General features: G+C 48.7%; 1 protein-coding gene across 3 annotated transcripts in view; it reads right to left on the bottom strand.

Annotated features, from left to right (window-relative positions):
• The window catches only part of FAT2 (FAT atypical cadherin 2), a 64,677-nt gene that overhangs the window by 13,019 nt on the left and 25,558 nt on the right, over positions 1-26,100 (bottom strand). For all 3 annotated transcript variants that reach the window (XM_064162030.1, XM_064162032.1, XM_064162031.1), the window contains exons 4-18: positions 24,021-24,082; positions 22,320-22,631; positions 21,487-21,697; positions 18,931-19,070; positions 16,657-16,932; positions 15,975-16,185; positions 10,614-14,666; positions 9,278-9,474; positions 8,495-8,648; positions 7,503-7,736; positions 4,899-5,288; positions 3,323-3,537; positions 2,583-2,720; positions 1,821-1,964; positions 327-524 (exon numbers count right to left, since the gene is read on the bottom strand). In XM_064162030.1, coding sequence (XP_064018100.1) covers positions 327-524; positions 1,821-1,964; positions 2,583-2,720; positions 3,323-3,537; positions 4,899-5,288; positions 7,503-7,736; positions 8,495-8,648; positions 9,278-9,474; positions 10,614-14,666; positions 15,975-16,185; positions 16,657-16,932; positions 18,931-19,070; positions 21,487-21,697; positions 22,320-22,631; positions 24,021-24,082 — 6,935 coding nt within the window. The remainder of the gene's footprint in view (positions 1-326; positions 525-1,820; positions 1,965-2,582; positions 2,721-3,322; positions 3,538-4,898; positions 5,289-7,502; positions 7,737-8,494; positions 8,649-9,277; positions 9,475-10,613; positions 14,667-15,974; positions 16,186-16,656; positions 16,933-18,930; positions 19,071-21,486; positions 21,698-22,319; positions 22,632-24,020; positions 24,083-26,100) is intronic.

The following is a 26,100-nucleotide window of genomic DNA, read 5'->3' as shown; positions in this document are numbered from 1 at the left end:
CTTTTAGGACCAGGTCTCAGTTTAAACTGGAAGTCACCAGAATGATGCTGGGAAAAGCATCTGCCTGAGGAAAATGCTGATGGAATATTTCTGACTGTATTATCTGATTTTACCAGTGCAGAAGCTCATCCCCAGCTTCTTGTGGGCAGATTGTGTGGAGAAATGAGCTCTGGAGATGGCTCCAGGCTGCACAGTTTGTGCCTGAATTGGATTTCTCTGAAGGCAGGTGTGTTTCCATCCAGCTGCACCATCCTAATCTCTTTTTTGTTGCTACTTAACATCCCTGGGGAATTGCAGGGATAACAGGACAGTAAGGGAGGCTTTACCTGGACTTGTAATAGGTACTGTTCCTTCATTCTTCTATTCAGCACAGATGATGTCACCAACAGGCCCTTTTGAGTGACATCAAAAGCATTTCCATCGTTGCCCTGGGTGATCTGGAATGAATAGGGTGGTCCATTTTCTGGGGAGTCTCTGTCACTCATAATTAACTCCAGGACACTTGTACCCACGGGAGCATTCTCCTGAAACAGGGAAAAATGATAGTGGAGAAATGTGAGCAAAGAGGAACCACAGTGCCCCTAGAGCTGCTCGGTCAGGAACAGGGAAACAAACCCCACAGTCCTTGTGCATCTCCAGTGCACACAGACTGAGACCCCTGCCAGCAATGGCAGAGATCCAGCAGTGCAAGGGAGTCCCTGTCATGGCATTACATATAGGGCAGCTAAGTGCAGGTGGCTGAGCTGGTGCCTTTGCTCTCCCCTCGGGTCATACCATCAGATTGAAATGTGTTTTGTCTGTTTCTTTCTGAGGACACAGAAAGTTGATGTTTTGACTTGATGATCTTGAGGCCTTTTCCAGCCTTAAAGATTTGGGGATTCTGTGTTTTGAATCCAAGCAACAGGTGGGCTGCATCCAGTAGATACAGTGAGGCTTGTCCACGTGCATGGTCTGCCCTTTAACTGTGAGGGAGAAAGGGGCTGCAAGTAAGGCTTGGAGAATGTGAAAAGCTCTGTGTTCTCTGTGTGAAAGGACAGGCAGTGCCTGGAGCTGTTGGAAAGGGCAAATGACATCTGTTGGTACAACAAATGGTTCTTGGGCTGCATCAGGAGAAGTGTGGCCAGCAGGTCAAGAGAGGTGATTCTCCCCCTCTGCTGTGCTCTGGTGAGACTCCACCTGGAGTACTGCATCCAGTTCTGGAGCCCCCATTACAAAAGGGCCATGAGGATGCTCAGAGGGCTGCAGCATCTCTGGTGTGAGCACAGACTGAAAGAGTTGGGGCTGTGCAGGCTGGAGAAGAGGAGGCTCCCAGGTGACCTTCTTGTGGCCTTCCAGGATCTGAAGGGAGCCTCCAAAAAAAGCTGGGGAGGGACTTTCTGGACTATCAGGGAATGACAGGACTGGGGGGAATGGAGCAACCTGGAAGTGGGTAGGTTCAGGCAGGACATGAGGAGGAAGTTTTTGAGCATGAGAGTGGTGAGAGGCTGGAACGGGTTGCCCAGGGAGGTGGTTGAGGCCCCATGCCTGGAGGTGTTTAAGGCCAGGCTGGTTGAGGCTGTGGGCAGCCTGCTCTAGGGTAGGGTGTCCCTGGGCATGGCAGGGGAGTTGGAACTGGCTGCTCCTTGTGGTCCCTTCCAACCCTGACTGATTCTATGATTCTAGCATCTGTCCCTGCAGATGCTACCAGTTGTTTGTGGAAGTGAGCACAAAACAGCCACATGCTTCATCTCTGCCTCACCCCTCTGCTCCAGCAGCAGCCCATGCATGAGTACCTTAGTTCCCTGAGGTGGACTGGGAGAACAACCCAGCTACTGGCTTACCTGCACCACCACACTGTAGTTGAGCTGGAAGAAGCGAGGAGGGTTGTCATTGACATCAGACACACGGACACTCACAGCAACGTCACTGAACTGAGGAGGGTGGCCGTTGTCTGTGGCTCGGATGGTCAGGGAGTAGCTGGGGATCTGGAGGATTTAGAGTGCATGATTACTTGGAGGAATGGTGGCTTTTTCATATTGATGTGTGACTCAGATGCAGCCTGTTGAAGTGTCTGAGGCCATGCTGTGCACCTTACCAATAGCTTTGCCCTTGGCTAGGCCTCCATCCAGAAAGCACATTGCTAAAAATCCAACCTCTCAAAAGCTGTAGAGAAGGCAAACAACTTGGCAAAGATGGATGAGGCTAAGGTGGGCAGACATCTGCCAATAGTGCCTTGAGCTGCTACTGTCAAATTGTATGACCTTTCCATCTCCTCCCCATGCCTGTTTTCTATAATGCTCTGATACAGAGAAGCAGAAAATAGCTATTCCAGTTTAGGGCAGGCTCTCACCCAGCTTGAAGCACTAGTGGAGCAGACCAAAGCCCAGAGCTATGACCACTGAAGGTTCTATTGCCTTCTCTAAAGCTCAGCCTTCTTGCAGCATCACCTGCAAGTCTAGAAAATGAATGACTGAGCCTTGCCTTCTGCTTACAGTATTCTGAGTTGATCATTCAAAAACCAAGAGGTAGCTGAATCTACTGCACTCCCTCAGTCTTTTGGGGCACATCTTTCACCCTTCCTGATCCCATTTTCTTGAACTCACCTCCTCCCTGTCCAGATGCTTGGCAATGCTGATGTGCCCACTTCTGGGCTGAATGGCGAAGTGTCCCAGGGGGTTCCCTCCCACGATGGAATATGTGATCTGGTTGTTCATTGCTCCATCCAAGTCATCAGCTGACACCTGTTAGGAGGGGAAAAAGGCTAGGACCCTGGGCTCAAGAAGGCCTTGCCTTGGAGAAACAGGGGCATGATCTTTTTGTCATTTAAGGGCATTGGTTTGAGCTTGCCTCAAATGAGGAAGAGGAATGAAAGTGGTTTACCTAAGTGTCATTCATTAGTTTTTTCAAAGCTACAACAATGACTTTGTCCTTGATCCTTTCCTGATTCACCACTCCTGTAACAAGCTGAACAGGGAACTCCACATGGAAACACCTCAGGCTCTGCTATTCCACCCAGAGAAGCCTCTGTTCTTCCCAGGTTACAGGGATATGGTCTTCTGCAGGCATTTTAGCCCTCTTGAGAGGTCTCTAAAGCTCCTGAGCCCTCCTCAATTATCTCAGACTTTCACTTAGAGCTATCTTATCAGGCAAGGTGTTCTCCTTGTCTATGGAGTGCCAGGACTTCTGTTAATCATTGTCTTTTAGAGCCTTAAATCTTAGATGTTGAACATCAGAAATCCACTGGGGTAGTTGTGTCCCAGGAAAGGTGCAAAAGAAGAGTAAATAATGCACAGCACAAGTAAAAGAACAGATAAGTCCAAGCTGGCTTGTCCCACAATCATACCGTGAGGATGATTTCTCCAACTGCAGCATCCTCCCGGATATCGACGAAGTAAGGGTCTTGGATGAACTCTGGTGCGTGGTCGTTGATGTCAGTTATGTTGATCACAACCATGGTCACATCGCTGAGAGAAGCTGAGCCTTTCCTTGTGCCCTCAATGGATAAGTAATACTCATGGCTGGCTTCAAAGTCCAAGCTCCCGTTTATGTATAAGGCTCCTGCAGTGGCAGATGGACAGAGAAGAACAGGAGATGCTTTGAATAAATGGTGAGTGAGGTTTCTTGAAATACTGGAGATATACCGAGATGACTGCCAGCTGAAAGTCTGCTGTTGGCCTAACTTTGACCTTCTCTGGTTAAATCAGGACATCAAAGGTCATGGCATCACATAAACCAAACTATAACTGAACTGATTCTGCCATAACCTGCTCAATTTGGTATCAAGTCTTTGGAGAAGTGACAAACTTTCACTCTGGAAGGTCTCCAGGATTCTCAACTGGAAGAGATCTGAAACAATAGGATGAGAGTCTAACAGTGCTATTGAAAGCTGAGGCCAAGGGGGTTGGAACTAGATGATCTTTGAGGTCCCTTCCATCCTAAACCATTCTATGATTCTATCACTGAAGTGCATCATATGTAGTATGGAAAGGTGTAAGATGTAGACACAGAACTGTACAGGAGAAGAAGGTGCACGGCAAGATGCTGTGATTTGTACTTGAGGCTTGGCATGCAACACAGAAAGAAGAATGAGGTTGTTCATCTCAAAAAATGGGTGAGGAACAGAGACTGAAGACATAAATGAAAGTGGAAAGGTAAAAAAAAACAGGAGAGGGAGAGAATATGACTATGTACTTCAATGCTTTGCTGGGTTCAGCACTGAAACTGTCTCAGAATGATTCCCTGGAGATGATGTTGTTCTGTATCTTTTAAGATGTGCAAACTATTAAGAAGATTGGTATAGAAAAACTGGGAAGAGCCTTGGATCAGAGAAGCTGAGGAAGGCACCATGCATGAGGATGTTACAGCTAAGGGCAGAAGGCTATTGATGATGCAGCCAAGGGTTTATTTCAGGGAGTTAACGTTGGCCTTGGGATAAGAACTCTTATCAGATGGCTGAGCAAACAGAGCAGTGGCTCAACACCTTCAGGACTAACAAAGAAGTATTATCTGCACTCACTGAGTGCTACCTAAGAAAGGTGCCTGCTGCCCTGGGCTGCAGGTTCCTTGTGGGATCAGGATGGAGAGAGTTCTTAAATTAAACCTCCTCCTTCTCCTCCTGCATTTTGAGGTAAAAAAATATGCTCATCCTATTCTCCATGTATTCCTTATTCCCATGAAGCTGTTTCAGATCCCAGAACAGGAATCTTATAGCAGGAATCTTTCCATTAATTTGGATAACTCCTTAAGTGACTGGGTTGGCAATATTTAGGGTAGAAGAGGAGACTTTACTCCCTGTCCTTGTGCTGGCTAAGGAGAGTGGAGAGGAAGTGCAGGCCAAATGGAGACCCAGAGAAGATACATCCAAGGTCAGCCTTTGATGTTGGGTCATCCTAGAGGCATCTGGGCAGAGGTTGCCTTACCTGTGTTTGAGTTGAGCTGAAATTTCCCGTGGTCATTGCCGTTGACAATTTCATACTTGATCTCTGTGTTTTCTGCGTTGTCCCTTGTCAAGGCTGACAAGTTGAGGACCTCTGTGCCCACTGCCACGTCTTCTTTTACCATGGCCACGTATTCAGGGGCCAAGAAAACAGGCAGATACTCGTTCAGATCCACAACAGAGACAGTGACAGTGCCAAGAGTGGAGAGGGGCTGTGGGCTGCCTCGGTCGGTAGCGCAGACTGTCAGCTCAAAGGCTGAGTGCTGGGAGTCCTTCAGAGGCTTCTCCAGGCGGATCACTCCTGTGGTTTCTTCAATTGAAAAGTGTCCATTGGCAGAGTCAGGCAGAGAATAGACCACCTCAGCATTGAGACCTGGGAGGATAAAGAACAGCATTCATTCATGGCTAGGGATGCTGCTGGCTCCTGTGGGAGCTACCCGAAGTGATCCTGCCTTGGCGGGGAGGTTGGACTCGATAATCTCTGGAAGTGCCTTTCAACCTCTAAGGTTCTGTGATTCATTCTATGGTTGTGTTTATTGCTTTATTTATCATCTATTAGGCCTTTGTGTGCTTAATGACCTTAACTTCCTGGGGAAAATGGAGGCTATGTGAACACCAAATGTGCCCCTGCCCATCTGTAGCCTGACACCTAGCCACTCTCGCCATCATCCATCAGTATTACCACCTTCTTGGGTAACCCATTCCAAGCTCTCACCACTCTCACGCTCAACAACTTCCTCCTCATGGCCAGTTTGAATCTCCCCACCTCCAGCTTTGCTCCATTCCCCCCAGTCCTGTCACTCCTTGATAGCCTAAAAAGTCCCTCCCCAGCTTTTTTGTAGGCCTTGTCAGATTCTGGAAGGCCACAAGAAGGTCACCTGGGAGCCTCCTCTTCTGCAGACTGAACAGCCCCAACTCTTTCAGTCTGTCCTCACAGCAGAGCTGCTGCAGCCCTCTGAGCATCCTCATGGTCCTGCTCGAGACATGCTCCAGCATCTCCTTTTTTTTTTTTTAATTTGTTTTTTTGCCTTAGTATGCTCATTCTCAGTCTCCATCTTTGGTAAAGTTGCTGTCCAGTTTGCATCCCAGATGAGCTATGATGCACAACTCACACTGTGTGTCACAGTTACAGTTCCTGAGTATGTCCTCAAAGTCTAACTTTACATGTTCCTACAGATATTATATTTCCTACATGTGGTGGGTTGAGAACTTTCTCCTCCTCCCCACTATTGAAATTTACCAGACTAGCTCAGACAGCTTGGAAGTGAGATGAAGCTCTATTTACAGCAAAACAAAATTTACAAGCATGTGTACACAATATATTTGCAAGTATTTACAAAATAGAAAGTAATACAGAAATCCAAACTCCCTTCTGGACAAAGGAAACTGCCCAGAAGGGGCTCAAAGCTACCCTCTTTCTCTCCCTCTGCTTTCCCAGATGGACAAACAAAACAACCAGCAAGGCTTACCTTGTTTTCTGTTAGCCAAGATTAATGGAAAAGATAGAGCAGAGTGAGAAGTAAGCAAATAGCTCCGGTGTCCCAAACTGGAGTGGGACAATTGTTGACATTTTGACTTTTTGTTCCTCTCAGCAAACCAATGAATGATGTAGACTTCATCATTCTGGGCCCCTCAATTTAAGAAAGATGTTGAGGTGCTTGAATGTGTCCAGAGAAGGGCACTGAGGCTGGTGAGGGGCCTGAAGCACAGCCCTGTGTGGAGAGGCTGAGGGAGCTGGGGGTGTGCAGCCTGCAGAAGAGGAGGCTCAAGGCAGACCTCATTGCTGTCTGCAACTAACTGAAAGGAGACTGTAGCCAGGTGGGGTTGGTTTCTTCTGCCAGACATTCAGCAACAGCACAAGAGGGCACATCCTCAAACGGTGCCAGGATAAGTTTAGGCAGGAGGTTAGGAAGAAGTTCTTCACAGAAACAGGGATTGGCATTGGAATAGGCTGCCCAGGGAGTTGGTGGAGTCACCATCCCTGGAAGTGGCTGGATGAGGTACTTAGTGCCATGGTTTAGTTAATTAGAAGGGTGAGGTGATAGGTTGGACTCAATGATCTCAGAGATCTTTTTCAACCTGGTTAATTCTTTGATTCTGTGATTATTTTCTCTTTACAACCCCTGATCTGATTTCTCTCATTACTAGAATCATAGAATCAACCAGGTTGGAAGAGACCTCCAAGATCATCCAGTCCAACCTATCCCCCAGCCCTAGCCAGTCAACCAGACCATGGCACTAAGTGCTTCATCCAGTCTTTTCTTGAACACGTCCAGGGACAGTGCCTGCACCCTGGGCAGCCCATTCCAATGGGAAATCACTCTCTCTGTGAAGAACTTCCTCCTAACATCCAGCCTATACTTCCCCTGGCACAACTATATTCCAGTTAGCCTCAGACTAGCACACTACAGGATCTCCAAACTGCTAATGCTCGCTAGTCAAGAGCATGCCACGGACGAGATCCAGTCACATCTTTGCCAAGATGCAATCACCTATGCCCATAGCTGTAGCCCTTTCCTAGGTTTCAAAGGTTTCTGTTCAGGTGAAAGATGAACTCTGTGGAAAAGCAAATCCCATTCTGACTCACCTTCATCCAGGTCCCTGGCAGCAACCACGGCAATGGGTGTCTTTGTTGTGGTGTTGTCAAAAACAGCCACAGCACAGTGACTGGGGAAGAACCTTGGTGCATTGTCGTTGGTGTCCTCTACGATGAGTGTTATATCTGCCTGGCAGGAACGGCCTCCACCATCAGTTGCTTTGGCAACAAGGTGATACGTAGGTTTCTGCTCACGGTCCAGAGGTGCAGATGTGGTCAGTTCCCCTGTTGGGAAGAACAAGAGATGGTTTTGCGTCCTGTAACTGCGGCTGCAGCCCTGGAGAGCTCAGAAAGGTTCAAGTGTGAACCATCCTGGCAGAAACGTGGGAGGCAACAGGCAGAGTTTGAACAGTGTTTGTAATCCAGCTAATAGTGGTGGTGTGTCCAGACCACATTGCTGGGGACTACTCTTGGATTGCTGCCAGCCAATGCCCTGGCAGGGCTTGGCATGGGGAGTCCTGAAGTCGAGCTCCACTTCACACCAGGGTTGGTGTCTCAGAATAAATGTGCTTATAAATAAATTGTGCTTCTAAACACCTTTGCAAACCCTTCTGCACCAAGCTTTCTGCAGTGTAACAAACCCCAAGTGATCTCTGGAGTGACCACTATGGTCTTTGGCAAGGATACTGTTCAAGACCTGATGAGATGGTTTTTTAGGATTTGGAACTCTACTCTGGCTCAAGCCAAATACTTGCTGATCTGTCTCCTTGAGATCTGACTGTAGGCTATAGTGTCTGCCCTACCTTTGAGTGCTGTGAATGCCAGTGCCTGTGAAGGTAGCCAAAGGGAAGGTGCAGAGCTTGTTCTTCACTTGCACCACAGTGCAATAAACCTGTTTGCCATTCCCTCCTTGCTCAGGAGTGCTGGAATGAATCGCCCTGTTGTTTGCTCAGGAGGTGGCAGGTGTTGAACCATGCTGGGGCTGGCATTTCTCAGGAGAGGGTGAGGAAGAGTCTAGGAGCACCCCACTGCCCGGCTCTCACCTGTGTGTGGGCCCAGCCGGAACTCCTCTGCGCCAGGGCCGTGCAGGCTGTAGGTTATCTGCGCGTTGCTGCCAATGTCAGGGTCAGTTGCTGAGAGTTTCAAAATGAAAACACCTGGCACAGCATCTTCAGAGACTCTCCCAGTGTAGAATATCTGCCAAGGAGAGAAGGTGTCATTGAGAGAAGCTGTCTCTGAAATACCTTCATCCCTTGTGGGGAGGAAGGGACTAGCAGAAGCTTCTCAGAGGAGGATAAACTGTGTGGTTTATAGGGGAACACAATGTGCGTCACACTGCCGGCTGCTGGGGTGTGGACTGGGGCCAGTGAGCTCATTTCACACAAGCCTTTGAATCTTCTTTGGGAAGCAACCACCAGTGCTCTTTCTCACCATGGGTAATGTCCATACCAGCGATCAGTTCTCTATGGTAAAAAACCTCCCGATGGGAATCTCTCAGCTTAGCAGGATATAAAACTCAGTAATTTACATGCTCCTACCCAGGAGGCTTCCTGGCATTGTTTATCTCCAAAAATTATCCTTCATAATGCTTAGGCACTCACTTACTGGTGGCAAACATGCTTGGAGGCTAGATTTAATGTTCTTGCTTGACATGCAGCTTAATTAAAATTGCTAAGCATAATCAAAGCAAGAGGATCGTGTGAGAAGAATTACAGCAAACCAAGCCCTCTTAGCACGCTCTTTCTGTTCTTTTTGCCTTGCTGTTGTGTTCTCTCCTTCCTAGCTGCTCCCCTCATGCCCTCCATGTCCCAAGACAAATGTCTTACCTGACCACACTCAGGGCTGTTATCATTGATATCCAGAACGAAAATTTCCACTTCAGTGGTAGCCTGAAACTTCCCATCAGAAGCCATAACTTTGAGGAGATATTTCTCAGTTTCTTCTCTGTCCAGAGGCTTCTTGGAAGAAATTGTCCATTCACCCTCAATTTGGTCAACTGTGAACTGTCCCAGGACATCTCCTTCTGGAAGGGGTGAGGAGACAAGGAGAAAAAAGATATTTAGTGAGTACTGAAAATCAGAAGCTGTAAGGATAGAGGTGTGGCAACTGCTAGTCCCCTAGGAGAGCTGCAGGACGTGCAGTGGTGATGCTGAGAGGTCTTTGGTGTTGCATCAGGCAGGTGAGGAGCATTTGCTCTGCCTCACTGCACAGCTGAGAACTACCCTGCCTGCTTCTGCAGGTGCTATCTGCATATTCCACTGGAAGAAGGAAACAACTGACTGCAGAAACATCTTGGTAATGTTCTGCAGATATGCATATTCATTGCCTCAAAACCCACATTGTCTCACCTCTCAAGTGTGGCAGCCTTTCTTGGTTCTTGCTCCTAAAGGGATCTGAGTGCTGCAGATACCCTGCAGACATTGGTTGGATCTTACTGTCACAGTACTATGTGTAGCTTTAGTTCCTTTTAACCTTGTGCTAGTTTGAGCCTAGTTGGGATATTTTAGTGAGAGGAATTAGATTATAAGATGTGAAAAGGAAATGTGTTTAATACATAGGTGCACTTTCTGGGGGATGCTCTTTGGTTCTTTAAGAGCCAGGCGGTGAGACACAAGTAAATCCAGACTAGACAGGCACTCAGGTCCACCAAATTAATGCTGCTTTTGCTGATATTACACAAAATAGCTTTTAAATGAGGTGGATGCTGCCCCTGGACAATCCTTTTCTTCTGGCAAGGAGCTAGTGTCCTCTGTTGAACCTATGCCATTGGGAAGGAGGGAGCACATTAAGTAACATGAGGCTTGTTTGTGTTAGACTCTGAAAGGCTCCCCACACCTGAGTAAACTAAAATCAGTCTCTTTTTATTTCACTTGCACTACAATGAGACCTCTAGGAGCCCTTCTTCTAACTCTGGGAGTTTCCAGCTCGTGCTCAGATTTAGTTCCTGTGTGTCTGAAATCAAGGTGAACACTGTGAAACTCAGCTCTGTGTTCACCTCATTTCTTTGACTGCACTGCTGTGCTGCAATTGCCTGTTCCCGGGTTGGGTTTGTCCTGTGCTAATGCTCCTTGTTAACGCTCTGCAAGACAAGGTGTCGGGTCAGGAGCTGAGATGCCACTGCGTTCTTGCTCGCTGAAGATTGAAGGTCAGGGGAAAGCTCACCAGTTATGTAGCATGTGACCCGCCGGTTCTGCTCCGAGATGTCTGCATCGATGGTGCTCAGGGTGACCACAACCTGCCCTGGCTCTGCGTTCTCAATCACCGACCCTTTGTAGAAATCTGAGGTGAACTCGGGGGCGTTATCGTTCTCGTCAGAGACCGTGACCTCCACCAGGGTTCGGGATGAGAGCTGGACCTTCCTGCCGTGGTCGGTGGCCACCACGTAAAAGCGATAGGTCTCCTGAACCTCGCAGTCCAGCTCTTGCAGCGTGGTGATCCACCCGCTCTCGCCGTCGATGGTAAAGAGTCCTCGCAGGTTGCCAGATTCTGCTTCCAGGCTGTAGGTCACCTGTCCGTCGCTTCCCGTGTCCTGGTCGTTAGCTGTCACTTGAATGACTGTGGTTCCCGAGGGCATGTTCTCCATGACAAAAGCTTTGTAGGGATCTGCCTCGAAGACAGGCCTGTTGTCATTGACGTCCTGCACTTGAATGTTCACAGAGACCAGAGAGACCAGCTCAGTCTCCTGATGTGAGCAGAGAGCCATAACATCAATCTGGTACCACTTGGTGGTCTCATGATCCATGGCCTTTTTGATTTTCAAAGCCCCTGTTTGTTTGTCCAATGTGAACACCTCATCCTTGTTGCTTTCTGCAGTGGTTCCCTTCACTAGGCTGTATATGATGGGGTCCTCTGCAAAAGCCTTGACTGACCCAATTTCTGATCCCTCTGGAAGGTCCTCAGATGCAGAAAATGTATAGAGGGGCTCGGAAAACCTTGGCAGTGTCACCTCCCTGGGGACGATCTGTAGATTCACTGGGACAAGGGAGTTCCAGTGAGGGGGTCTGCCATCTTCAGCTTTCACCTTAAAGTTAAAGGCTCTGTTTTCTAAACCAATGAGGCTCTCCTTGACTTTTACAACCCCAGTGGCAGCATTAATCTCCACAAGGTCTTCTGCTGCATCTTCCACAGAGTCAACTGAGTAAATGACGTCTGCATTTGCACCTTCATCAGCATCATATGCCAGTACCTGAATGACAGGGGAGCCTTTGCTGACATTGGACTGGATGGACAGGGTGTATTCAGAGGCTTTGAAGAGAGGGGGGTTGTCATTCTCATCTGTGAGGATTATCTTGACGGTGCAGAATGCCACCTTCCCACCCCCATCCTTGGCCATGACTTTGATGGCAATGACCCTCTCTGTTGAATTTTCCCTGTCCAGTTTTTGCAGGGTGGCAATGCGACCGTTGCTGTCTATGGAGAACTTCTCATGGGCAAGTTTGTTTATGATGGTGTAGTCTATGGTGCCATATGGGCCACCGTCTGGGTCTATAGCCAACAGCTCAATCACTTTGGTGCCTATCTCAGCGTTTTCTGCCAGCTCTGCCTCGTACACATTCTGCTGAAAAGAGGGGCTGTATTTGTTGGCATTCGTGGTGTTGATGTACACAGGCACCGTGCTCTTGAAGACTCCATCTGAAGCGGAGACTCGGAGATTGTAAGATGGCTCCAGGTCCTTTTTGCAGCGGTTGAACATGGAAATGATCCCAGAAGTGCTGTTGATGGTGAAGTGCCTGTTGTCATTGCCCGAGAGGATCACGTATTCCAGGCGGGTGGTGTCTCCGCTGTCAGGGTCCAGGGCCTGCACTTTGATCACGATGTGCCCACACGTAGCCATTTCGCTCACCTTGGCTTCGTACTGAAGCTGGCTGAACTCGGGGGGGTTGTCGTTGATGTCTGTCACATCGACAATGACCAGGGCATCGCTGCTAAGGGGAGGCATCCCGTGATCTGCAGCTCTCACTTTCACGCGAAACTGCTGATTTCTTTCGTAGTCAAGTGCCTGAGCTGTTGTTATTTGCCCTGTGCTGGCATCGATGTTAAAGAACTTGGCAGCATCTGAACCATCATCCAGGATCTGATAGGAGACCACTTTGTTTCTGCCTGAATCCTTATCAGAAGCAAAGAGCTGGACAACAGGGGTTTGTGCTGGCAAGCTCTCTGAGACAGACGCTGTGTAGATCATCTCAGAAAACACAGGGGGGTTGTCATTAATGTCCTCTACCTCCACCTCTACTCTGGCTTCTGAAAAGGCTCCCAGTGCTGTGTCTGTGGCTCTGACAGTGAACATGTGCTTTGTCTCTAGCTCGTAGTCCAGCTGCCCTGTCACGGTCAGGACACCTGTTTTGAAGTCGGTGCTGAACAGTTTCAGGGAGTCTTCTTCCACAATGTTGTAGATGAGGCGCAAGCCTTCAGGGCTGCGGGCCTGTATGTGGAGGACAGATGTGTATGGGGGGATGTTTTCTGGCACCTTCACACGGTAGTACAAACTCTGGAACAGAGGGTTGGATTTGTTCCTCACACTGATCACAACCTCCTCCTCAGCGCGGAGGGGAGGGTCGCCTTTGTCCTTGGCAATGACTCGGAGGTTGTATTTGTTTGAAGCTTGGTAATCGAGAGGCATCTTCAGCGAGATGTCTCCTAGGTAGGGGTCAATCCAAAAGTATTTGTAGTCCTCTGCAAAGGAGTAGGTGATGGCTCCGTTGTCCCCTAAGTCTTTGTCTGTTGCTGATACCTGGAAGAGTACATCACCCGGCTCTGTGCCGTCCTGCACTGAGGTGTAATATGGCAGGTTCTCAAACTGGGGAGGATTGTCGTTGATATCTTCTACGAAGACCTTGACTGTGGCTTGGGACACTCTTGGTGGTTTCCTATTGTCCTTCACCTCCACAGCTACTTCGTGAGTGTCTTGTGCTTCCCGGTCAAATTTCACACCCTTGGTCTGGAGCACTCCAGAGGCCTGGATCATTTTGAACCTTTCCTTCCCATTCAGAAGTGAATAGAAAAGTGGTTCATTGAGCTGATATCCCTTGACCCCAAGAATGGCAAGAGTCTTCTCATCTGTGTTCTCCTCCATCACAGTTGCTGTGTATACATCTTGATCAAATTTTAAGCTAGTACCTTGTGCTTGAGTTAAAGTTAGCTTAACCAGAGCAGTAGTTTTGTACAAGCCATCACCAGCTCTGACTGTGAGCTCACGATGGCTTCCTAAGCCAGTGGTGTTAAGAATGGAGATGAGACCTGTCAGTGGGTGAATATAGAAAGCATTATCAACGTTCCCTTCCACAATGCTGTAGGTCACCTCTGAATCTGCATCTTTGGCCTGCACAGACAAAAGCTCCATTCCTGGGTGGGCAGGCAGCAAGACAGAAAGTTCATAAGTGTCTTTGACAAAGATTGGAGGTGAATCATTCACATCTTTAACACGGATTGTGACCTTGGCTGGCTTGGATGCAAACAAGCTAGGACTTCCACTGTCATGCACATGCACACTGAAGTGGAAAACCGGTGTGAGCTCATAGTCTATATCAGCACGACTGGTCAGCGTCCCTGTGCTGGCATCCACAGTGAAATATTTCAGTGCCTCTGGTTCCAAAATCTCATAGACCAACAGAGCATTGGAGTCCTGATCAGCATCTGTTGCATGGGTCACAAGGGGAGTGTTGCTTTCATCCAGAACCATGCTTTGTGGTGGAGCATTCTCCATGATCCAGCCAACGAAGGAAGGCTTAACGAAGATGGGCACATTGTCATTCTCATCTATGACATAGACAAGTACCACCGTGTCCGTAAATGCCCCAGCCATGGTGGTGCCACGGACTTTCAACTGGTAAAAAGATACCTGCTCAAAATCTAAGCTCTTCTGAGTGGAAATAAGGCCTGACTGGTAGTTCATGGAGAACACTCCATCTCCGTTTCCATCTTTGATTTCGTAGCTGACTGGTGACAAGCTTGTGGCTGAAACCCGAATCAAAGGAGAGCCTGCAGCTGTGGATTCACTGATCTCTGTGATGTACTCAGCCTCTGGAAATCTTGGAGGGGTTCGATCAGAGGCTCTAACACAGATGTGTACTGTAGCAGAGTCTTTAAGCTGGGGGAAGCCTTGATCTTCTGCCTTTACAATCAGAGTAAATCGCTCCTGCCTGGCTGGGTCCAGCTTCTGGGCAACTGTAATGATTCCAGAATATGGGTCGATGTTAAAGAAACCTTCCCCATTACCTGCAAGAAGAGAAATTACAAAGTGAAGAATGCAGACAACCCTGTTGGCTTTGGTTTTCTGAAGCTCTTTTCCATAGGTGTTCCTGATTTCAGGAACCTAATTAACATCTGTTTTGGTTTTTGTTTTGTTTAGTTGTGTTTTTTTTTCCACTGGGAGAAGACAATCTTCATTAATTTCTAAATGATTTTCACCCTAAGAACAATGAACCCATTGAGATCTAGGAGCTAACTTTGAAATCAATCAAAATGTAAATGAGAGATAAATGCCCTTCTAATTTGAGTGTATTTAGTGGTGGCAGAGCATGTGCTTGGAGCTTTTGCCTCGTGTGCAGAACAGGGTAACACAGACTGTACTAGTTCCTTCAAGCCCTGTCATGCTTATAATTACCAATACTTCAGAAGCAATTAAATTCCTCAGTCCTTGGTCTAAATTGCAGTAAGAAAGATGGAGCAAAGGATGGTTTGTCTCCTGCTAAGAATTTACCTGCTGAATAGGCAGTGTGGCAGAGCCATAAATATTTAACCTTTAGGGTGAATGATAGAACCTTTGCCCACTGAGCTTGTACAACCCAAATCTGCCATCAAACACTGCCAAGAGGGTGCTCACCATTCCTCAAGGATGTATTTCTTGGCAGAAATGGTGTAAAGGATGATGCCTGATGTGGAAATTTGGGTTCTTTAGCCTAACAACTGAACAGGGATCCCTCCCTCACTTCCCATGGACAAGAATCATAGAATCGATAGAAGAGAGATTCTAATTGCTGTCTACAACTACCTTAAGGGAGGTTGTAGACAGGTGGAGTTGGTCTTTTCTCTTAGGCAACCAGCAACAGAACAAGGGGACACAGTCTCAAGTTGTGCTAGGGGAGGTCTAGGCTGGATGTTAGGAGGAAGATATTGGCAGAGAGAGTGACAGGCATTGGAATGGGCTGCCCAGGGAGGTGGTGGAGTCACCATCCCTGGAGGCATTCAAGTGAAGCCTGGCTGGGGCACTTAGTGCCATGATCTAGTGATTGGACAGGGCTGGGTGCTAGGTTGGCCTGGATGATGTTGGAGGTCTCTTCCAACCTGGTTGATTCTATAATTCATCTAGGCACATTTTTTCTTAGACCAGTGATTCTGCATTGAACTGTCTTCCTAAGGAAGGATCCTAATATCCCATAGCATGGAAATGACCTGCTCATGCTGGATAGGAAGGAAATCACATTTTACAACCATGCAGTCACTGATCCATTGTCTGGCCACCAGCTAGAGCTTGGAAATGCAGGCATGTTCATGGCCTAAACTGTCTTCTTGCATGGTTCTCACCTGCCTGAAGAGAGTAGTGGATTGCAGCGTTGGCTCCTTGGTCCTGATCGAGAGCTCTGACTTGTATAACCTCTGTGCCTAGCGCTGCTGAGTCCAGCACTTCTGCCTCATAATGGATGCTGCTGAACTGTGGGGGGTGAAGGTTGCAGTTCTCCACATGAATGATGACTCGAACAAAGTTCCTCTTGATGGGGACCTCCTGGTCTCGTACCTGAATGGTGGAGGAAGAGCAGGTACAGTGGTACAGTCATGTCATACCAGCCTTAGTAGTAGCTCATGAGGAGCTCTTACAGCAGGTGTGTACACCTCTTACAACAGGTGTCATTTTCTAGGTGATACTGAACCCCTTGGTGGGAATGAGCCTGCAAGCTTCCACACTAAAGTTCAGCCTTGAACCCGAAAAGGAACACTACTAATCACTCACTGTTCTTTCTTGTATCAGAATCTAGTGGCCATCTCATGAAATTAACAGGAAGTGTGCTCAGCACATGGTTAGAGGAAAGCAGGCTGTAACCCAGCTTTATTCAGGGTGCTTATATAGGAAAGCTTAACACCCTGCTTTCCTCTTCCCTTTTGCTCTAGAAAAGTCCTTCCTCAAAGCCTGGAACCAGTTTTCATTTCTCCAGTGACCCATATATCCCAGTCAAGCTGATGGACTCAGCCTAGTTTGGTTAGGACTCACCATCACTGTGAGGGTGTGCAGAGGCATGGGCTGGGAACTGAATCCTTCAGCTGTTGTGAGGACCCCACTGCTTGGGTCCAGCTGGAAAAGTCTTGTGCTTTTGGGGTCCACGCTGCCATGGATGGTGTAGATGAGCCCCTTGCCTTTGTCCTTGTCTGTTGCACTGACTCGAAGGATTTCACTCCCCGAGGGGGTATCTTCAGGAATCCTCACATCGTAGTGGCTCTCCAGGAACTGGGGACGGTGTTGGTTGATGTCAATCACGTGAATGAACGCCTGCAGAGGAGACAGCAGAGACATGAGAGCAAGCTACCTAATGCAGCTCTGTACAATCTCAGCTCCCACTCCCTCCTGAGTGTAGCTGTGCCCCAAGCCTTGTAGCTGTCACAGCTTTCCAGCTCTCAGGGCTTTGCCATCCGTGGTGACTGTGAGCCCTTTTGTCCTCCTGCCCAAGGAATTCCTGCTGTGCCTTCCCTGAGTGATTTTCAGTTTGCTTCCTTTCATTTCTCTCATCCCTCCCGTCTGGCAAACCATTCAGAGTGAACGTGCCTGTGCCTGGCACACGAGGAAACTGTCACAGCCTGCCATGAAGAGCAGCATTTGCTCAGCCCTGGTGCCAACTTTGCTGGCTGTGCCTCCACACCAGCCCTCATTAATTACACACCAGAAGGCTGACAAAGGGGAGATGTTTGGTAAAGGAAGGGAGAGGTTGGTTGTGTCAAAAGCTGCATGTATGCAGAGAAGGTATGCAGAGGCAAAGCTAAAAACGCCCTTTTGAGGCGAATGTTCCCTTCTGCATTTAGCAGCAACCCCCTGTGAATGGCCTGACTGCAAAGCCACCAGGCTTCTTCTCTTTGGTCTTCTACCATGCTTGTCCTCACCATCCTACTGATGCGTTCACTGCATCCTAGGAAGTCCCAACCAAGTGTGATAATTTGCTTCCTTTAGCAGACTCGACCATGCCAGGGGTGCTTTGCACGAGCAGGTTTTCTGACATCTGCTAGGGGCCTCCAGTGCCAAGATAAACGTAGGGATGAGATGCAAGGTGGCAGGGAATGCACAGCAGGCAAGGTGGGGCTTTGTTTGTTTATTTGGAACTATACTTGAAGCTAGTTGACATAGTGTTTCACGGGAATGGTGGAGTTCCTCACTCATCAGCCCCTGCAAACCTCCGCTGTCAATTTCCCACGATAAGCGTCACCCATGGGTGACTCACATCCTATGTCTTGCTGTGCAGCAAGGGATGGATTCCTTGGCTGCTGCTGCTTATGTGTGGAGAAAATGGTTGGTGGAAGATTAAGCCCTGAATATCCCACTTGGGGGTAGATCAGCTGCTTTACCTGGGGCTTGGGTACATCGAAGTGCCTCCTGCCATCAGCACTTGCTTTCCTTGTGGCCTCCCAAGGACACAGCATCTCTGCATCTTCCCCACTCATCCTCTGGACCTCAGTGCTGATGTGTTAGCAATGCTCCACGCACCTGGAGCAGCACAGGGCAGGCCTCACTTCTTGCAGATGCATCTTTTGCTGGCTTTACATAAGTTAACGAGTCCAAGGCACATCCCTTGTCATAGTCCCATGAACCTCAGCCTGATCTGACTGCATTTTCACAGTGTGGTAGGGGTTGAAAGGGACCTTTGGAGATCATAAAGCCCAACCCCCCTGCCAAGGCAGTCACTTAAAGCAGGTCACACATCCAGGTGGGTTTTGAATGTCTCCAGAGATGGAGACTCCAGCACCTCTCAGGGCAGCCTGTTCCAGCGCTCTGTCACCCTTAAAGTTCCTTCTCATGTTTAGATGGAACTATTTCTGTTCAAGTTTGTGCCCAATGCTGGCAGCACCAGCTTAGGTCAATTAGTTTCCCTTATGTCCTAGCATACTGTCCCAACCACGCTGTAAATCAGCCCGAGGTCTGAGAGCGTGAGCTACCACTCCAGCTTGGCTGGTGGAATAATTGTGTCCTTCTGTGCTGGCTCTGGTCCACAGGAAAGGCCTTTGTAGGTTGGACTGGATGATCTTGGAGGCCTCTTTGAACCTGGTTGATCCTATGATTTCCTAGACCTTTGTGTTTCCAATAACATTAAAACAACCCCAAACCAACAACTTAGCTTGGTACTTAGGCAAGACTTGTGTCATTGTGTAAGGTGAGATCACAGTGAAAGCAGAATTCTGTGGCTGACAGCTGATCCAGAGCTCAGGGGAGTCAGAAGAAGGATTACCTTTGGCATAGGTGCTCACTCCAGGTGGGGTCTTCACTACAGATAAAAACCCTTACCTGGGTTTTGATGGTAGTGGACCCGTCAGTCACTTCTACTGTCAGGTTATAGCTTGATTTCTTCCTTGCATCAAGGGCTCTTGCAATGACCATGCTGCCTGTACTCTTCTCAATGTCAAAGTCCATGTCATCATCACCACCTGGGATGAGGGAGAGAGCAGAGAAGAAAATGAGAGGGCAGTTACAATTAGATTTCTGTCTGGTGCAAGCTATAGGTGGTGGCAACCTCTGCAGGAGAAGAGATTCTAGGAGTGGCCTGGAGATCTAAAGGAGGAGCATCTCTCTTCCAGACACCAAATATGAGCTGCACAAGATGCACATTCCTAGCCCCATATAAGTGACAAGGCAGGCAATGTGCTTTGAATGGGGTTGTGTAGACATTTGCTTTAGCTGTGCTTCTTTGGCTACATTTAGACTGGGGGCAATGGCATAAGTGAAGTTTCTCCAAATTTGGAAACTCCATGCAAAATGTGACAGATGGCTATAGGAGAGAGGGAGGATGTGGAGAAGCTGGACAAAGGTAGTCACAGATGGAGACAAAGGAGTGCAAAAGGGGAGGTGAGGGGAATTGGAGAAGATGAAAGGATGCACATATGTGTATGCTGGCCTGGCCAGATCTGCAACAGGCACATATGAACATTGATTTCTTTGCAGAAGGCCTCCAGCTATGCTGCATCACAGGCTTAGCATGGATCAGGGACCTGCAGGGTTGAGCAATGCTCTTGCTGGCTTCTAATCCAAGGTCATGCTGTGGGCACATCAGTGATGGTCTTCATTGCCATGGTTGACTGCCTGTGAGCTACCTGAAAGAGCCCAGCACTTGAACAGTTTGGGAGGCAGACGGTGCTTGCAGGGGGAGCAGAGCCTGTTGCCTCCAGCCCAGATGGCCAGGTAGTGCCAGGAACCCCAGGCCTGAGCAGCTCAGCAGCAGAAGAATGTCCCTCATGCTGGTGCTGCTCAGCCCTGGCATCACAACTGCTTCCTCATGCCTTACTTGGTGGTGCCCATTTAGTTCTCTGTTGCAGTGAAGCATTACTGTGCTGCTCTGACATATGGAGAGGAACAAGTTGTGTTCTGTGCTTTATCCCAGGCCTCAACTACTCCCTTCCTGGCTGCTGGTTGCTCTGGATTTTGTTTTGTTCTTTTACCAGTTGGAAAAGTCTTGGCTGGTTGATAGATTATACATACTCCCTTGTGGGAGAAATGCAGTGGTTGCCAGCAATAGGACTAGCATGTTCCCGCTGGGAAGCAATCAGAAAGAAGCAGATAAAGAGGAAAATGGAGACTCATGCATGCCTTTCCCTGAGAAAAGAGAGAAGAGTTCCCTTGGCAGGAGGGAGCACTGAAAAGAGATGAGGAAAGATGCTGCTTTGTCAGTGTTTTTGCAGGCACCATCATGTCCAGTGACAGAGCCTTGGTGGGCTGGGGAAAGTAAGGTTTTGAATAAGGTGCTGAAGACTTCTGGATCTCTGTATTGCTCACTTGGTTGCCAGTTATTGTGATGTTTTGCTTCCCTAGCAGTGATAATGAAATCCTCCTGCTCTCTTCCACCAAGAGAGCCCTGAGTACAGTAGGGACTGGCAAAGGTGAGGCTGAGCATGCAGACAAGCACTCAGGAGGCAAATGCTGGGAGTTACCAGAGGAATGCACCCTTGATTCTACAGACTGAAGAGACATTACTAGTGCCAGAATAGCCTTGCACTGGTATTGTCTGCTCCTGGCAGCTTTGATTCTCTTGTTCCTTAATTGTATTTATACACCATTGTCCTTGCCCTAACATCATGATGGGAAAAATGATTCTCTTGCCCTATTAAGGCTTTGTCTGATGAGAGCAAGCCCTGCAGGCAGTGTCAGGGAAAGGCTGCACAAGGCAGATTGGGGCACCACTCCAAAACACCAAATTACTTGGTCGCATTTGGCCCTGTTTGCAGGACCAGTTCTGCACACGCGCTGCCTGGCAAGTCCCCTGGAGTGACGTCCCACGTCCCCTCTGCCCTGGCACTGTGCATCTTAGAGGAGGCCCAAGAGCTTCTTTATGTCTAAGACACCGCTGGGATGCTGCGAGGTGCAACACGGAGCTCCATCACCTAGGTCAGGCCAACTCTTTGAGGAATCCTTCCCTATCAGCTCCCTGTTGAGACGATGGGCTCAGCAGGAAGGGAGAGGTGGGGTGTGTCTGCACGACTCCACCAGGCACCTGGATCTTTGCAGGCTGTTTTACCACAGCCAGCAGTGTCACTCACTTCCCAGGAGGAGCTGGGACTGGCATGCCCTGCCTTTCACGTGACGTTGGAGAACACCTCAGCCATTGGCAAGTCCCAGAATGTCATTAGAAAAGTGTTTTAGATAATTGCACTTGGCACCAGAGCCCTTGGATGTGGAGCTTTGTGTACAATTGTTTAAGCCTTTTGGTGTCTGTGAGAAAGCTGCCCCTGTAGCTCACCTCCACCTAAAGCAAACAACTTCATTAGCTCAGGCATGCGAGCGCTGAAAGCCAAGGGAGCTGGGGCAAACCCTGCCAGACACCACTGCCCGGCTTTAATTTCTGTGTCTCACCTGTGATATTAAACCACACTTGGCTGGGGCCCATTTCAATGCTGATCACTCCCACCATGTGGTTTACAGGATCGGTTTCCATCACAGCAAAGTTGAAGTGGGGTTCATCGAAAGCTAACGGCTCTGAGGAAGGACCGGGCCGGGAGACCCAGCTGATGTGGAGCCGCACGTGGGAGGACAGTGGGGGGCTGCCTCCATCTGTTGCCTTCACCTGCCAGGAAATGCACATGCAGTCAGGGTTTAGCCCGTGGGATCCTCATGGCCAGCTGCATCTCTCACCCACCAGGAGTTGCAGGTCTGAGCGTACCCAGAGTCTCTCAAAACAAATCTTGACCCATGGCTCTGTGCTCTGGCTGCTTCCGAGGTACAGCCACACAACCCGGATGCCTCTTGCCCATCAAGAAAATCTGACAGGCTCAACCCACAGCAGAGATTTGAATTGCAAGCCTTGTAGGACAGACCAGGGTGCAGGAGAGCTTTAAACACATATTCAAGCCCCATGGCCTGGCCAGGCTGTCAAATGGAGGCACCACTGAAACCCAAAGACTGTTCAGGTTCGAGTCCACATCCATATGTGTCTGTGGATCGGTGACTGCTGAGCATGGGCTGGCCAGTTCATTTGAAATCTGCCTTCCATTTTTAATAGCTTCTCTATTTATCAGCATTCCCTCCCAGTTTCTCTCTCTGCAACTCAAGTCTTACTCAAGCTCTCCTCCCACCACTGCATAATCTCCATCTTTTTCCTTCTACCTATTCTACTCCTGCAGATTTCCTCTCTTCCCTTCTCCATCCACCTCTTCCAATTGGCTCGCCCTGTTTCCTCCTCCTCTCACCGTCAGTATGTTGTATTCAGAAGCAGGAAAAGCTTTCCTGGAGAACACCATGCCAGTTGTGGGGTTGATGGTGAAAATGCCCTCCTCCTCCTCCTCGATGGTGTAGGTGATCTGGCTGTTCTGCCCTTGGTCACGGTCTGAAGCAATCAGCCTGTAGACCGGCAGTGGTGTCTCTGAGGCTTCTCTCTCGGGGAGCTGCACCATGAAGAGCTTGTGGGGGAAACTGGGAGGACTGTCATTGGCATCCAGGACTTGTATCACGACTCTGCTGGTGGACTTAAGGGCTGGCTCTCCATTGTCAGAAACAGCCACCTGCCAGTAAGCAAAGGGAGAAGGTGACATAACTTAGGCCACGACCATCCAACCTTTATCCTGGTGGGCAATGCCTAAACCAGGATTTTGCATGGATCTGCGTTTGCATCTCAGCATTTTCTGAGACATTGCTTCTCTCTGCAGGGTGAAGCCTGGTAGCTGCAGCTGGCACCATGCAAGACTTTTGCATCTGCAGAGAGACACAGCTACAGGGCTCCTGCTTACAGCTGCTCTGGGCAATGGGTCAGATAAAATCATAGAATCAACCAGGTTGGAAGAGACCTCCAAGCTCATCCAGTCCAACCTAGCACCCAGCCCTAGCCAATCAACCAGACCATGGCACCAAGTGCCTCATCCAGGCTTTTCTTGAACACCACCAGGGATGGTGCCTCCACCACCTCCCTGGGCAGCCCATTCCAATGCCAATCACTCTCTCTGTGAAGAACTTCCTCCTAACATCCAGCCTATACTTTCTCCAGCACAACTTGAGACTGTGTCCCCTTGTTCTGTTGCTGGTTGCCTGGCAGAAGAGCCCAACCCCACCTGGCTACATCCTCCCTTCAGGTAGTTGTAGACAGCAATGAGCTCTGCCCTGAGCCTCCTCTGCTGCAGGCTGCACACCCCCAGCTCCCTCAGCCTCTCCTCACAGGGCTGTGCTCCAGGCCTCTCACCAGCTTTGTTGCCCTTCTCTGGACACATTCCAGTATCTCAACATCTCTCTTGAATTGAGGAGCCCAGAATTGGACACAGTACTCAAGGTGTGGCCTGTCCAGTGCTGAGCACAAGGGAAGAATAACCTTCCTTGAGGTTACTAGGGACCCTATTGGTCATTAGGGACCGCACAACTGATCCCACACAACATTGGACTGCAGTGGTTCAGCAAGCAGTCACCCATCCTCACTGTGCTGTGCCTCTGCATGCTCCCAGCACATCACATTGCAGAGAGAAATGTGTCCCACTAACAGACAGAAGCACCTCAAGATTGCTCTGATGTAGACACTCATGGGCAGGGAGGATGTGGGCTGGTGATACAAAGCTGCCCAGCAATGTCTGATACAATGAGAGAAATGACAGTGCATTTCTCTGGCTTACTCTTTCCCCCCATAATTTATTATCCATTCTGCACAAGGACAGTTCCAGTCCTCTTTTTGCATTCCCACAGCTTCCAAACCAGGCCTTTTGCTCCAGTCTCCTGTGAGGAAACAATGAACCCCGCAGTACTGCTGCAGCTGTCTCTTAGGGCAACACACATCAGTTAATTAAGTTTCCCAGCAGTTGGGAGCTGATGGGATGAGATTCTTTCACTGTGCTCCAACTTGCAAGGAAAGCTCTTTGAGGACTTAATACACTTGTAGGTAAATAAAGCTAATTACAATCATCATTACCCACCTCTAGGATATGTTCAGCCTTGTATTCTCGATCCAGCTGCCGTGAAGTTGTAGAAATCAGGCCTGCCAAGAAAGAAACCCTTTGAGCTCCAAGACTCAGCATCCAAGTAAATGAAGGGCTGACCAAATCCCTGTGTGCCCCACATCAGCCTTCCTGGCCTGTGCCAGGTTCTCTTTGTGATCAGAGAAGACAGATACCCACAAAGGGCAAGTTGTCTACTTCCAGGGGGAATGCCTGTGCCAAGGAGCTGCTTTTTGCTCCTCTGGTTACAGAGACCACGAAGGAGGGGGAACACCAACCAGATACCTACCGACCAGATACCCACCTCAGTTAAGAGTTGTCAAGATATTTGGTGAGAAAGGCTCCAGGACAGTGCAAACAAAACTATTCTTATGCCTTGAAGTGAGAAACATTCTGCATGTGCTGACACAAGCCTGCTAACAAGTCTTGACTCCTATTTTCCCTGCACTCTTTGTAATTTACAGTGTTCTGACAAAAGTTTGTCTTCTGTCTTGGGAATTTTTTTTCTGTTCTGCTGCTAGAACAAATGCATTCAGGCTGCAAATAAGGTACACAGCTGAAAATAATGTTGGTATATTGTTTGAGGCTTGCTGGGAGAGAAGATGAGTCCTCTAACAATTGTAAGACTTGAGGGATTTCTTAAAGACTATCACTGGTTTAACCACAGGGAATAGGTTGGATGCAGGAGGGGTGAGTTGTGGCTATAATAGACTGGACTTTAAAGAAAATCATCATAATTGCCTCTTTTTAACCTGTCAGTGACTAAGCTGAGTAGATGTATGTGTGGAAAGAACAGATCTGAGGCTTGTATTTCCATGTCTGGTTTGATCATGGTCCTTTCCACCTCAAAATTAGGAGGAACTTCTTTATTGCAATGCTGATGGAACACTGGAACAGGCTGTCCAGAGAGGTTGTGGAGTCTCTTTCTTCAGAGACTTTCAAGTCTCATCTGGATGTGTTCCTTAGTGCCTGCCCTAGGCAATCCTGCTTGGGCAGGCAAGTTGGACTAGATGATCTCTGGAGGTCCTTTCCAACCCCTACCCCATTCTGTGATTCTTATTGAGCACCTTGGCTCTTCACCTCTGGGGAAATGCAGCTCTAGCCCATTTTCACAACTGCTTCCCAGATGGTGGGAATTGTATATATGATGTATGATTTTCTGTCAGTCATCACTTGGAACAGGCTGCCCAGGGAGGTGGTGGAGTCATCATCACTGGAGTTATTTAAAAGAATTCTGGATGTGGTGCTCAGGGACATGGCTTAGTGGCAGTGGTTTAGCAGCAGCTGTGGTATTCTGAGCTCTGGGTGAGAGGTTTGAGTTGATGACCTCAAAGATTTCTTCCAACCTCAACAGTTCTATGATTCCATAAGTCATAAAATCATAGAATCAACCAGGTTGGAAGAGACCTCCAAGATCATCCAGTCCAACCTAGCACCCAGCCCTATCCAATCAACCAGACCATGGCACACTGCTGGCTCATATTCCGCTACTATCTACCAGCACCCCCAGGTCCCTCTCTGCCTGGCTGCTCTGCAGCCACTCTGTCCCCAGCCTGTAGCATTGCTTGGGATTGTTGTGGCCAAAGTGTTGAACCCTGCACTTGGCCTTGTTAAATCTCATCCCATTGGCCTCTGCCCACCCATCCAGCCTGTCAGGGTCCCTCTGCAGGGCTCTCCTACCCTCCAACAGATCAGCACCTGCTCCTAGCTTGGTGTCATCTGCAGGCTTACTGATGCTGGACCCCAGGACCAGATGATCAATAAAGATACTGAGCACATGCCAGTGTCTGCCACACGCAAGTGTTTTTGTCCATTCCCTGCACCTCCTGCTTTCAGTGTTTGCCATCAATCACCATGTTTATTCCTCGTGAGGCTAAGTCCTGCTTCCTCACACAAAGCAAAAGCAGGGAGAATTTTCCTGAGCACTGCAGGCTGGGGAATGGTTTGCATGGGAGGCAGTGTGTGTGTTCACAGCCCTGTGTGCACGTGCACTCGTGCATCCTGAAAGACTTGTAAATCCGAGCTGCGTGAACCCATCTCAACTCTCGTTTCTGGTCAG

This window comes from Pogoniulus pusillus, chromosome 22 (assembly GCF_015220805.1).
Source record: "Pogoniulus pusillus isolate bPogPus1 chromosome 22, bPogPus1.pri, whole genome shotgun sequence".
Taxonomy (NCBI): domain Eukaryota; kingdom Metazoa; phylum Chordata; class Aves; order Piciformes; family Lybiidae; genus Pogoniulus; species Pogoniulus pusillus.
This window is presented reverse-complemented; position numbering and strand designations above follow the sequence as displayed.